Raw genomic sequence first — 14,961 nt, forward strand, 5'->3', positions numbered from 1 at the left:
AATCGAACCCGGGTCAAACCTGGGTTGAGTCCGGGCCCACACCTAAAAAGGCATCGATTTCCGTGCGGTTCGCGCGAGTGTGGAACCACAGCAATATGGGTGTCTTTTCTAGCTAAAATCGACGTTCCGGACGCGTCGGCGCAGTCCGTTTCGTCATCCGGGGTCTTCCGGACGAGTTTGCCGGCGGGCGAGTCAATTTAAGCCAAAATTGTGTGTGATGCAACGAGTGCGTTGAAGTGCGGCGTTCGCGAGTATTCGAGTCACAAATTGTTCACCTAAGGTCATTTGATCCTATAGGAACTCATTTTCAGACCCTCTGCATGTTGGTCCTTAGCCCTTGCAACTAGAAGTTGAGTGCTTGAGACCATTCGTGCGAGTTTTCACAAAAAATGAGTAAAGAAGCGGTTTGAAGTTCTATGGGAGGTGGGTTCCATTACTAGTCCGCTAGGATGGTCAACCAGGAACTCCTAAGGCTAGATCCTAGGTTCTAAGATTAGGAGGCTAAGACCTCACTAAAAATGAGGTCAACACCTATAAGTAGTATTAAAGAAATGCCTTCACTTCTATCTGGCTGCAATTTGCAATGATAGCACCAAAACCATCTAACGTCTAAAAATCGGGGAATGACAAACAATGATCAAACAACTCAGAGTCGCTTTCTTACTTGATAATATAGACCAGAGTGCCCTAACATAAATTAAAACTTGGAAGGCACTCTAGCAATCATCTAATCAACAACTTTTAAATGGCCTGAAGTCTTGAATTATAAGTTCTAAATATATAAGAAAAATTCATAATATAACAAAAACATCCCATTCAAGCAAGCACTGTGACAGAAAATTAATGAACAAAATAATATAAACCATACGGTTCTGGCTACAACATTTGATCCAACATAGAAAGCCATGGGATGAACAGATAAAACATAAACCACATTACTTTGGCAATGATCTAAGATCAAGCATAAATATATGCGCTGCATAACATTGCCAAGAGAAGAACCGCTTTAATGAGGATAGAAGTTTTGAGGAAATGTTTCGGAAACAAAGTGTTTCTATTTGATAAAATAATCTTCTATATCTGCATCTAATAAACTTACATCATCCCTGAGACCATCACCTATCATCATAACTTCGTTAGGTGGAATACCCCAAGATAAGCAAATGTGCAACAAAGGAGCAGGGTTAGGCTTATATGGACGAAATTCCCTGCTCAATGCTGGAGCAAACTTCAGCTGAAATGACAATAGAAGAAACGTTGACAGTCATTTGTATAATAAGCAACCATTACCATAGCTGAATAATTTCATGAAAATAAAAAAATGCTCATAAAAAAAGAAAATTTTGAAAAGGACTTTCTAAAACAATGGGCTACATGATTTCAATAGAAAATCCAGACAACATATTTATTAGTTCTTCAGTTTGCAAGAGCATTGAACAACATCGAGAACCAGTTTATTTCACTAAAAGTGACTGGAAGATTGGATCTCACTTCCAAAGGGACTTCAATATGAGTGAATGGGTGTGCACACACGCATATTTTTCTTCCTTTCTACAATGTTAATGGTCGTGCACACATGCGCACGTGTTGAGAATTGTATATGCTTCAGAGCCTTTTTTGTAAATAGGAAAAATAGAAGAAGTCTAAAGATTTATTTGTACGAAATGTTGTAAGGCTCTATATAAGTCCAAGTCATTAATAAATAGATGAGATTTGTTGAGCAATTATTTCAATTTGGTATCCAAGCTCTAACCTAACGCCTCTCGCTCGATCTTGAAACTCCCAATTTTCTCTTCTTTGGCGTCGTCCTCTCGAGGCACGACTAGTCGGGATTAATGTAGTCCTCACAATCATGACTAGGGCAGCGACAAGTTGGGATTGAAAAGCAGCAACAACACGACGAGTCGGGATCATGAAGCAGTCGCGACAAGTAGGGTCGGGATCGACGTCGTCCTGGCGAAGTAGTCGCGATTAGTGGCATCGTCCTGGCGAAGTTAGGTCATCGCTGCATAGGAAGTTAGGTCTGGTGAAGTCTTGCTTGCGGCTTAGGAGTGAGGAAGGCAACGGAGCAAGGTGTTTGTTTTTGGAGTTGCACTCAACGACAAGGAGGCGAAAAATCGAAACGGTTGCCGTTTTGCATACGGGACAAAGAGGTTGTAGCTTCGTCCGGGCTAAGGTAAAGCTGATCACACGAACTTACCAGAAGGAAGTCATGTGTCATCAAGGCTTGATCTTTCTAATTGAGAATGGCAAGAGACGAAGATAGTGGAGGAACTAAAGGATTGAAATTTTTGGGAAAGATAGATCCTGAAGTTTTGAAGATCTCGGTTGGGCTCATACATGGAGCTACAACTTTCGAGAAGTGGGAGGCCTGAGCAAGGCTCGCCAAAACCACCCAAGGAGAGAGAGATGGGTGGACATGAACAATCTAGAGGCTGTGGTCGAAATTGTGGGGGCCAGAGGGGTGGAAGAGGGGACCACCGGGTGAATTTTATGGTAACGGAGAACAAGGGAGAGACAGGCGTGGTCTTTACCAACGAGGATCACGAGTTACTGAAGATGTTAAAGAGGAAGCAGAGAGCTGTGAGTGATGTGACTGAAGAAGCATCCACCTTATCGTCATTCAAGGGGAACACTGCTACTTATGCTCACTCTGTCAAATTTACTCTTGAAATACATGCTCTTACCTTTATATCAACCACAAGATCACCAGAATGAACATTAGATTCTGGTGCATCTTGACATGTGACAGGTGTCGCTAGTGAGTTGTCTTTCTATACTCACCTAGAAGTTCCGGAGAGCATTCAGACTGTTAATGGTACAACACAGTCTATGTTTGGTAAGGAAGTAGTGAGGTGTACCAAATCTATAATTATGCTCAATGTTTTGAATGCTCCTTCATTTCCAGTGAACCTTTCATTCATTAATGTCATTATGCTCCAACTAAAATTTGATGTTTTATTTGATATTCTTGAAGTGATATTTCAAGAGAAGAGGACTGACATGTGACATAATGGACTTTGGTACTTAGATAGAGAGTAGATGAACTCAGCCTTGACATTCATGTCAAAGAGTGCTGGAGTAGAAGGATCTAAGAGCGTGGAAGATGTGTTGTTGCTACATCAAAAGCGCACGAGACACTCTTTATTTAGTTATTGAGTCGTTTGTATACGTCTCCGTATGAAAATGCGAATAAACAAAAAATAATGAGTGATGCTTGTGAATTCGGTAAGCATACGAAGAGCTCTTATGTCAAATCTAGTAATAGCTCGTGTTTTTGATTTGGTGGACTCAAATGTATGGGGACCTTGCTCTATAACTTCAAAAAATAACTACATATATTTTGTGACTTTCATTGATTATTTTTCTCATATCATTTGGTTATATCTGATGTGAAATAAAAGTGATGTATCTATCTGTTTTAAAGACTTTCACAAAGCGATTCAGACTCAATACAGTGCAATAATGAAGGTATTGAAGTCTGATAATGGGAAGAGTATACCAACAACACGTTTGAAGAGTATCTATCTGCACAAGAGATACAACATCAAACCACATGCTCATACACACCAACACAAAACAGAGTAACAAAGAGGAAGAATAAAAACCTTCTAACGATATCTCAAAGCATGATGATCTCAATGAATGTCTCAAAACACTTGTGAGGGAAAACTGTTTTGACAACTGCTCAATTGATCAACAAAATGTCCTCAAGAGTGTTAGAGTGACAATCTCCTTGTGAGTTGTTATAATAGCGGATCCTCCCATTGAAGATATTTGATTGCGTATGTTTTGTGAAGGATAATAGACCGTTAATAAAGAAACTGGATCATAAAGCTGTGAAGTGTATTTTCTTGAGTTACTCTGCCACTAAGAAGAGTTATGTTTGTTGGAGCCCAATAAAGAAGAGACAATTTGTGAGTATGGATGTAACTTCTATGAGAATTCAAACTATACTACACCTTGGAAGTAACCTCACCCTTTCACGACTCACCAATACAGGAGTTATGAGGCGAGAGGGCGAGAGGGTGAGAGGGCGAGAGTAGTGATGTTGAGAGATTGGTGCATGTTGGGACTTGCCTTTTCCCGTTGTGTAGGAAGGATAGACAGAGAAAGAGCCAAAAAACGAGACAAATGAGCCCGAATGTGGTGAGTTTCAAGCTCAAGGGGAGCCGCGGGTGTATGCAAGGAGATGGTAGAATGTGAGAACAGTGTCTGTCGTGCCACTTATGCCAACAAGCCCCTTGTCCTGGTCTATCCCGACTCTTGAGCACCTACACCATCCACCTTGAATTAGATTACATAGGTGTTATGATTCCTCTCCCCTCTCCTCCCACTCTCAAAACATTAAGGAGAACCTCTCACAACAATGCAGACCATCCTTCTAATTGTTATTCTCCTAATTATATCAATTTCTCACATGACATTACTCAGTTTATCTAATGCTCCAACGTATCACCTTTACACGGAGCATTCATTGCATCTTTGGACAGTGTCTCTATGTCTAAGTGTTGGCAGGTAACTGAGGAGGATTCAAAGTAGAAGGCTATAATGTCAGAAGAACTTGGTGCTCTCGATAAGGACATGACTTGGGAGCTCACTTTATTGCCAATAGAGGAAAGAAAAGTCGATAGCAAATGGGTCTTCAAAGTGAATCAGGCCTTAAAAGTAAAGATTGATATCTACAAAGCACTGTTGGTGGGGAAAGGGTATATTCGACTATGATGGGATATTTGCATTAGTGCCAAAGATGAGCACAGTCAGAACACTGATCTCCCTGACTGTGAATGGTGGATGAAGATTACACAAATTGGATGTAAATAATGTGTTTCTTCATGGGGATCTGCTAAAAGAAGTGTACTTAGAGATACCCCCAGGCTTGGACATAAACCAAACAGAGGGCAAGGTATGTAGACTGAGGAAGTCTGATATAGTTTGAAATAGTCTCCTCAAGCATGGTTCAACTGGTTCAGGAGAGCAAAAGTAGGCAAGAGCTATCAACAAATCAATGCTAACCACACAGTATTCTTTCGACGACATGGTGGTTACATTACTATTCTTGATGTGTAAGTGGATGATATGATTGTCAATGGTAATAATGAAGGAGAGATTGCACAGTTGAAGAAAAGTTTGGGCAAAGAGTTTGGGGTGAAGGACTTAAGACAACTTAGATACTTCCTCAGAATTGAGGTGCCTTGTAGAGCAGAGGAAATTATTCTATCTCAGAGAAAGTATGTGCTAGATTTGCTCGTAGAGCGAGCATATTGGGATGCCAGCTTAGACTTTCACCAATTGATCAGAAGGGGAAGTTGAGAGCAGAGGCAGGAGAGCTAGTTGATTGTGAGAAGAACTAGAGCTTGATAGGTCATCTCATCTATCTGAGTCACACTGTCCTGACATATCATTTGTAGTAAGCGTAGTGAGTCATTAGATACATGATCTGAGGAAGGGCCACATTGATACCGTGTATCAGATTCTGAGATACCTAAAGAGTACGCCAGGGAAGGGATTGATCTTCAGAAAAAAATGGGCATTTAGGTATTGAGGGATATTGTGACTCTGATCGGGCTAACTCTACTGACGACAAGAGGTCCACATCAAGGCACTGCATGTTTGAAGGGGGGCAATTTGTTGTCTTGGAAAAGAAAGAAACAGTAAGTAGTTTTGAGGTCAACGACAGAGGCAGAGTATAAAGTCATGGCCTTAGGAGTTGTCGAGATATGGTTGAGAGCTCTATTGGTAGAGCTCAAGGTGGACCAAGAAGCTCAAATGAAGTTGTGGTGCGACGACAAGTCAGCAATTAGCACTGCCAACAACCCGATGCAACACGACAGAATCAAGCATGCAGAGATTGATAGGTTCTTCATCAAGGAGAAGCTGAATAGCGGATTATTGGAGATAAGTCATGTAGCTACTAAAGAGCAAGTAGCTAACTGCCTCACCAAAGGACTTAACTCATTAGATTCATTTAGATTGTGTGACAAGATGGGCTTGAAAGGGAGCGTTGAGAATTGCAAATAATTTATAGTCCTAATTGTAAATAGGAAATATAGAATAAGTCTAGGGATTTATTTGTAAGGAATGTTGCAAGGCTCTATATAAGCCCAAAATTTTTAATGAATAGATGAGATTTTTTGAGCAATTATTTCAATTGTACGTGCACATGCTTGTTGATTCATTTTTATCTTTATTCATGTAAATTTCACCTTGCCCTGTCCTCAAGCAAGATAGAAAGCTTCAATATGAGTCCCAATGACATATCGGTATTGCACTTTTAGACAACTTTTGAGGTTGCAAGCTTTATAGCAACGTATTGAGGCCAACATTTTATTAATACTAATACAACAACAACAAAATGCTTTTATCCCACTAAGAGGAGCCGACTACATGAATCCTTTTTCTCCATTGCGACCTATTGAGTGTCATATTTTCATTTAATTCTAATAGATTAAGATCAATTTTTATACAATATGTACAAGCCTTTTTAAGTCTACCTCTGCCTTGCTTAACATAAATCGAATATAAAACATCTACTCTCCAATTAGATCATCATATGGTCAACGTTTAAAGTGACCAAAACATCTAAGACGACTCTCGCTAATCTTATCTGCCAACTGGAGCTACACCAACCCTATGAGGGATATATTCATTTCGCCTTTTCTCTCCAGGTGTCAAGCCACTCATCCACCTAAGCATTTTCATCTCATCATCTAAGCATTTTCATCTCAGCAACACTTAACTTTGTTTTATGGTTCTCTTTTAAAGGCCAATATTCTGCGCCATAGAGCATTGTAGGTTTTACCACCATCTTATAAAATTTTATTAATACTACTAATAGAATAATTATAAAATAATATGATAATGTTAAAAAATTAGACTCAATATAAAACAAAAAAAAAATAGAATCGACTTCATGTGCAATGAGCACAAGCAAAATAAGCAAATTTCAATGTAATTCACTACAGAGCAACTCACTTTTCGTACAAATATCCAAACACAACAACAACAACAACAAAGCCTTAATCCCACTATGTGGGCTCGGCTACATGAATCATTTTTCTCCATTGCGTCCTATTTAGTGTCATATTTTCATTTAGTTCTAGTAAATTAAGTTCATTTTTTATACAATAAGCCCAAGTTTTCCTAGGTTTACCTCTGCCTTTCTTAACACAAGTAGAATCTAAAACATCTACTCTCCTAATCGGATCATCAGATGGTCGACGTTTAATGTGACCAAACCATCTAAGACGACTTTCTCTAATTTTGTCTGTCACAGGAGCTACACCAACCCTATCATAGATATATTCATTTCGCATTTTGTCTCTAAGTGTAAAGCCACTCATCCACCTAACCTACATTAAAAAAAACTGGCCCTTAGAGTAAAATATACAGTAAATATTTAAACATGCAGCTTAAGACAATGTAACGTATAATCAATGTAACGTTACAGTAAAATATACAGCAAAAGCATTAAAAAGGAAATAACTGTCTTGAAAAACAATGTAACGTATAATCGAAGTTAAAAGTAAAAAAAGCGCTCAGCAACAGTCATTACATTAATAATAACTTTAATCTTAGTTTTGATGCTTTATGCAATGTTTTACAATTTCTTTTGCGTGATGCTTGATGGAAATTCTCCAGTCTTGTTATAATTCACTCCAGTCAGAGCAATTAAGGAGAGAACTGTCAAAGAGTTATTTTTCTACTTTGAAAACCAAATAGAAGATTTTCACTTGGCCTCTTAAAAAATTGTGAATAAGGAAGTTTCTCTATGCATATTTAAGAGAAAATAAAACAGCTAAAAAAAAAAACTTGAGAACAAGGAAAAAATTCCAGAAAAAGAAACTTCATATTAAAATAGTTTAAATAACAAAGTCAGTACTCTTATCAAATATTATGATTCAAAATATATGATAAGAGTACTGACTTTGTTATGCGGGCGTAATAGAAGCCATTAATTGTGATGTTTCATTAGCAAAACAAATCTTGTAACATTGTAAAAATGCATAGTCAGTACAAAAAACTCCCACCAATGTAAGATTATAACTTTCAAGCTTGCGATCGACACCACCCTTTCTAAGACATCGCAAGGAGCTGTCAGCCCCCTTCCCTAGCAGCCACTGAAGTTTCTTTATCTCCTTCTTCCGTTGTTTCTCGTGCAACAGAAGCCAAACTCAAGCCATTTTCGTCCGCTCCCTTCAAAGTTGAGCAGCCACCATAGTCTCCTCCCACACCAACTACCCTATGCCCTCGAAACGCTGGTTGTAAACAATCTGCTTGCTCCTTACAAATCAATAGCCAGCCAATCCTCCTTAGCTTCTGATCAAGCAAACACCCCTCTACTATATTGCTAGTCCACCATCAATCATAGATTCCTCCCTCCACAAAGCAAGCATGATGACAGTAAGGTCCTTCCCCTTCTCCTCCTCTATTTCCTTCTTCGTTAAAATTATAATAAATGTGTTTAAAAATATATTATTTAAGATAATTACCCCTCATTTTGCTCTGTTAAACTATTATTTATGTTAGAATTGGTCAATGCTTGTTTCAATTTAAGGTCTTTAACAAATTTATTAGATAATCTGCAATTATATGCTTGTATGCAGCAATGTAAAGGTGAGTAAACCCTTTTGAATATTGGTTAATCGGGCCTACAATCCCACAAAATAACAACTCAATAAAAAATTATTAAGTTTCCTCAGGTTGGTGTTTATATTCCCTATTTTAGGGAAGCAAGGTATTCAATGTTAAATTAACTTTTTATATTTTTAATGAATGTATCAGTTATTATATTTGTTTTGGATTTATTAATTTATTTGCTTCTACAGTTGTTTTTTTTAATTTTGTTTCATTATATGTTGTCTTATTTTCTTGTCAAACAATTGCTATGTGTTTTAGTAATTAAAATAAAATTTTAACTTTTCTTTCTTACTCTTATAATTTATATTATCTGTATATAAATTATTCTTTCAGTACAAAATTGGTTCATATTATTTTATCATGCCCAGTGTTACGAGGTGCACTTCTTTCCAGTCCCACAGTGTGAAAGTTCCATGCAGAAGCATCACAAAAGCAAACAATGCATGGGCATTAATTCCCACTACACCTTGGTTGCTGAAATACAATATCCAGAAAAAAAGCATCAAAAGTAGAAAGTAAAATGTGATCAAAGACCATGGAGATAGAAAACCTATTATGAAGTGTTTGGAATAAAAACTTTCAATGAATTACAACAAAAACCATTTAAGAGTTGGAGTTCAATGTATCCAAGCATGCGGAACTAAAGGATGGATCTAATTAATTTCTAACAACATGAGATGGCATACCTCATACCTCTAATTTTATGTCTTTTAAGTATCATAACAATTGATTCCTAGATCACCAAATTTATATTTTATAGAACAATCAAACTATTGCATTGGCATTGAGTACAAAAAAGATAAATAAAGCATACATACCCCAAATCTCTGATGGAACAAATCAACTGAAGCCTTAACATTGCGAGTGATCAGTCCCCTTCTGCCAAAGCTTGAGTAAGAATCAAGTGCAATGAAAAGGATTCATAAAGAAAGGAAAAGTGAATTGCAACTATAACTATTTTTTAATCTGCCTACAATTAGATTCATTGTTTTTAAAACCTAACAAAAGGTATCAATGTTTGTTCTCGTTCACAAATAGGTTGATCTAATTGATGCTGGCATAAATAAATAAATAAAGGAACTCGATAAATATTTACAATAGACATAAATAGCATTTCCATAAAAGAACTCATTGGCTCTATGAAGCTTCCCTCTCACAAGTCAGGAAGGCTCAAGAATCAATTTAAGTGTTCCTAAATACTGTTTTTTTAAAAAAAAAAAAAAAAAGTAATTTCATAACTAGAAAATCATATCAATGCAACCTGGAAAACTAACAATGCTAAAGAAAAAAATACATAAGAAAAAATAAAGATAACTTGAAGCAGAAGCCTCCATCCGAAATTGGAAAATACTCATTTGGAGCAAACACCTGGGCATGTTGATTAAAGAGAGAACCACATATGTCAACTTTGGAAGGTCATTTATTGGCTTAAATAAAGCCCACGAGAATAGTTAGAAAATTTCTATTAAGTTCCCGTTGAAATTGTTCTTTGAGATAACACTACTGATGTTCCATCTTTGCAAGGCAGATGCCATCAAGCGTGGTCATGCAAGTTAATTGTATTGATGGCATCATACACATTTGGAGTAATAAAAAAGGCATCTCTAAAATAAAATACTACTTGTAGATCTAGGAAACGTAAGGTACTTTCGTAAAACTGAACTTTCAAACAACAAAATGGATTATCTTTTCTCGCTTGGAATAGTTTCTAATATTGATGAAGAAACTAACCATTTTGATTATAGAACTACCTTAATACTAAGTAAACTCAGCTTCTAAATATAAATAACTCTTTGATATTCCATCCCAATATTGTAATTAGTACAAAAATTTGATTTATCTGATCATTACTAAGCCTAATGCTTCCTTTGTTATTTATGGGAGTCATGAGGTAAGCTCCAAAACAAAAACATAATGAGTCGGCTCTGACCATTCTCATGTCAAGAGGTCCCTAAAAAAAGGGTGATCACACATTCAAACTGAGCATTTTGACGTGGAATCAATTTCAGATGTCAAACATGCTAAGTTGAAGGCAAGAAGTCCATTTTCGGATATTATATTTTTGTTAGAGGTAACTTGATCACTTAAAAAGTAGAAACAAACCCAATATGAATGTGAAATGATGTAATTAACAATCTATTTTAGACGAGTTTAAATTTCTTCTTATAACACAACCTATAGCTCTAAAGTGTGATGGACATGTTACAGTGAAAGTCAAGTTAATCTATAGTTCTGAATTGTGACAATCATGTTATCATCTACATTGCCAGAAATCTTAGGTTACATCAAAGAAACAAACACATTGAAGTTAGTTGTCAATTAATTTGAAATTTTATGCTACAAACAATGTCAATCGCTCATCGTATCTTGAATTCATAAGAAATGATCAATACTTTTACAAAAGCTATGGATTCTCTTTCTTTCTCATGCTTATGTAACAAACTGAAGCTAACTTACAATAAATACTCCAATATGAAGGGGAGTATTTGTGTAGGAAATATCAAAGTAAAAAATTAATTACTCTATTTAGTTAGTGGTATATTTCTATTTCGTTGTATCTTGGTAAATTATATTGATTCCTCTATTATATACAGATAGTTTTCTATTGAATAATATAGGCCAAAAAGACTTTCTCCTCTAATGCGGGGCAACTCCTCTGCACATGAAGGTCGCATTGGCAACATAAATTTCCAATGCTAGAAAACACAAGGATTAGGCCCTGGCACTATTAGGCACCTCCTTATGTGTTCGTAAGCACCCACAAGCAAATTAATGAATGTGTCAGTGGCGTGGCACCTCACGTGCTAGGGCAATGAGTTGCCACCTAAATTTCTTAAAACTTGCAGGAGAAAAAAAATTGCAAATAATAGATGGATTTCTCTATAAGATGAGTTCCGCTACGATGCCCAATAAACTTCACAAGCAAAGCATCTATGCCTTAGGATATATGATAGAAAATAGAAAAACTGAAAAACACTCCTCGCAAAAAGCATAGTCTACAAAATGAATGATTTTATGGCACCAAAATTGAGTAAAGCATCAAACTATAAAAACTGTCTTAAAACAAATGGCAAAGCATTTAAAGCACAAACATACTCATCAATAAGAGCATAGTCCACAATGCCAACTACTTGGTCCAGTGGCATTGTTTTGACCTTCAAATTGATCAAAGGCATACCACAGCACAACAAAAAAAAGAAAAAAATCCACGTGATGAACGATTTTTTTATCATCAAATCCCAGCAAGGCATCAAATTGCAAAAAACTTGGGGCAGCAAAAGCAAAAGCAGACCTTCACCTCATTTGCTTGTAATCAATAAACGCACAGAGCTCAGCAGCACCTGCATGCCCATTGTTAACATTTTTAGGGAATAAGATGTCTGCAATCACTGCACATAAATTTATGGGGAATATGCTAGCAGAAGGAAGCTATTTTAATTTTCAGCCAAGAAATTGTCATAAGCTTTAATATACTTGTGAAGCAGATCAAGTAGGAAGAAGAGAAAAAAAAAGAAGAAAAAAAATTGTGCATGAAATTTTACCCTTTACCAGAGATGTTTGAACAGTGGAAAATGTAAGCAGGGCCTATGAAATCTTTATCAGTTAAACATTAAGATAAACTTCAAAATAGTCCTTGGATTATTTATATAGGCCGTTTAAGTCCCAAACTATCTAATGTGTCAAATTTAGTCTCTCGGCTTTCAATCAAATCTAAATAGCCTTTTAACTTTTTCAAAGCTGATTAAAATAGTCCTTTGGATCATATTTTGAGAAGTCAAGAGACTAAATTGAATACGTCTATAATCAGAACTCAAATGGCCTCCCAAAGATAGTCTAGGGACCATTTTCACCTTTTCTATATAAGAAAATAAGATCTTCAAGATAAATACATCTGTAGAAACTCGGATATCACAAAATTCAAAAAAGAAGAAATTCATCACGTTCGTGTGCTTTACACAAACAACTACAGGTTCCATTAAAATACACCATTGAAGTTCTGTATGGCTCTTCATCATTCTGTCAATATCATGTATTCATGTTTGATCTTTAAAGCAACGTGTAAATTTCTACCTTCTTAACATTGAATTTGAAAACCAACGGTGCCAATTAGATAGCTAGACCATATAACTAAAAAAGTTATCAGAACATTCCAAGAAAATGGTGAAAGAAGCATAGGTGTCAGAGAACACGAAAGCTACGGAAGCTGATGCTAACTGCTAAGCACAATAGACATGAGCCATCCAAGACTAAGAGGCAATTTCATTTGAGCTCTAAAGACAAAAGGTAGGTGTGTGCCCAAGCAGGCCGGACAAATAGCAAAAATGAAAAGCAATATACGGCATAACATTATGCAAACTTCTTGTTGATGTAGAACAAAATGATAAACTTGATTATAACCTTCCAAAATGTAAATATTCGCCATTCCTTTCCACTAAAATCAAATAATGTAATGAATAACTACTGGCTAAAGGTTCACAAAAAGATGCAGAGTTATCAAAAATTATGTTTTAATTTGTATTTTGTAAAACAGATAATTATAAGTTAAGAGAAGAAAGAGCACACAATGAAGAAAGAATACTAATAATGTTGGTGTAAGTTTATGGTGGGGTGTCAACCAATCCAAAACGTGTACTGACGATATTTAAAATAACCTCCATTGGTAATCCTTCACTGCCAATGCTGCCTTTCTCCCTTCCAAGTCCGGAAGCTCACTAACACTCAAGTGTTACACGCTTAAAGGTCGACAATAAGTAAGAAAATTCCAGCATTAACCAAATTTCATTGGCTCATTCAATGAAAACTAAGTTAACACATGGGTATTAATAAAAGAGATAAAAGACCAAGGAAGTGGTCGCCAGCAAAGGTTTTTGGGAAGCATAAAATAGCGTAATTATGGTCGTCCGATGAGCTTCATTTAAGTTCTATGAAAGAAGATAAAACGCACTTCAATTCTTCAGATATTCCTAGGGAAAGTATTCATAGCTTTTATAATAAGAAAGAGAAGAGGGGGGATATGGTCATCAGCTTATGGGAGGAATTTAGACTGATTTAGCACTTGTGATAAATGCAAGACCACTTGTGATAAATGCAAGACCAAAAAAAAAAAAAAAAGTCGCACAGCACAAAAGGCCCTCACTATCAAATTTCATTCAAGGAATACATCCAAGATGGTTTAAATAAAATTATAATGACTATAATACTAATGATAATGGCAATTCTCTCCATGAATTACCTAAGCTTCAAAGGATTCATCTATAATGGATGATTCCCTTGATGAGTTGATTCTCTTCAATAAGATAAAAACAAATTGTTGAAACCCCTCAATTTCAACCATGAATCATCTAATGGTGAAAGACGCTTCCAACAAACAATATATCATTGGAATTCACCATTTGTAGCATAAGTTCATCAAAATGGTGGGAGCTAAATTGATGAGTTGGCAAAAGCATTGGTAGGCAAACTATGAGCAAAAGTATCAATGTACCATCGGTAGATTTTTCACGGTACAAAATCAAACCAATCACATTGATTAGCAAAGAGATTCTAACCTTTGCTGATAGACCAAGCTCGTGAGCATCACTATTTAACATCAAGATCCTCAAATGCAGCTCCATCAACATCTGAGAAAATGATGGTGATTTCAAAAGTTGTCGAGTAGAGGACAGCAGAGATTTCTCACTGGGATTTGGTTGATGTTGGATCATATAGACACCACAATTCTGGCAACACAAAGAATTGAAAGTATTTCCCTTGAAGAGTTGATTCTCTTCAATCATAGGTGCCTTGACAGGTCCTTGTCCTAAGTTCAATGAACAATTTAAGTTCAAAGAAAAGGAGTCAATGGGGTGGGAAACATGTCAACACCTCTTTAGTCAAGGAGTCCCGATAGTACTGTTGTGCGAAAACTCGTACTCTGACACATTGAGTTGGTTGTTGATACAATGGTAGTGTCGCCTGTACCGAGTTTTGAGGTATGAGGCCACTGAGGAGTATGAATTTAAATTTGTTTGGTTGCATCTGGATCACAATTGCAATTGGTTGGAAATGATGAAGTTGTTTCCATGCTCACCGCACCCAATGATTGAGGATAGATTTTGATCTCAGCCTTTTGTGAGATCCTAGTTCGCACCATTATCAAATTCACCCCGACTGAAAGAATGCTAGATTCAAAATTTCATGTGGAGTATGGGTGAATCTTACATGAGAATCAAAGAAAACGAGGTGATGGAATAGGCTCAATGCATATACCTTGTCACCTTTAGACTTTCCAAGAAAGACTAAAGAAAGCATAAGAGTAGCCCTAGAAAAGACTTCCAAAAT

General features: G+C 36.6%; 1 protein-coding gene across 3 annotated transcripts in view; it reads right to left on the minus strand.

Annotated features, from left to right (window-relative positions):
• Positions 1-14,961, minus strand: part of LOC110029380 (haloacid dehalogenase-like hydrolase domain-containing protein At2g33255) — a 32,785-nt gene that overhangs the window by 9,290 nt on the left and 8,534 nt on the right. The window contains exons 2-4 of one of the 3 annotated variants that reach the window (XM_020731649.1): positions 11,939-11,981; positions 9,459-9,516; positions 1,100-1,234 (exon numbers count right to left, since the gene is read on the minus strand). In XM_020731649.1, the coding sequence (XP_020587308.1) occupies positions 1,100-1,234; positions 9,459-9,516; positions 11,939-11,981 (236 nt within the window). Of the gene's footprint in view, positions 1-1,099; positions 1,235-9,458; positions 9,520-11,938; positions 11,982-14,961 lie in introns of all 3 variants that reach the window. The other 2 variants (XM_020731648.1, XM_020731650.1) reach the window with 2 other exon arrangements.

The sequence above is a fragment of the Phalaenopsis equestris genome, unplaced genomic scaffold (genome assembly GCF_001263595.1).
Source record: "Phalaenopsis equestris unplaced genomic scaffold, ASM126359v1 Scaffold000568, whole genome shotgun sequence".
NCBI classification, from domain to species: Eukaryota; Viridiplantae; Streptophyta; class Magnoliopsida; order Asparagales; family Orchidaceae; genus Phalaenopsis; species Phalaenopsis equestris.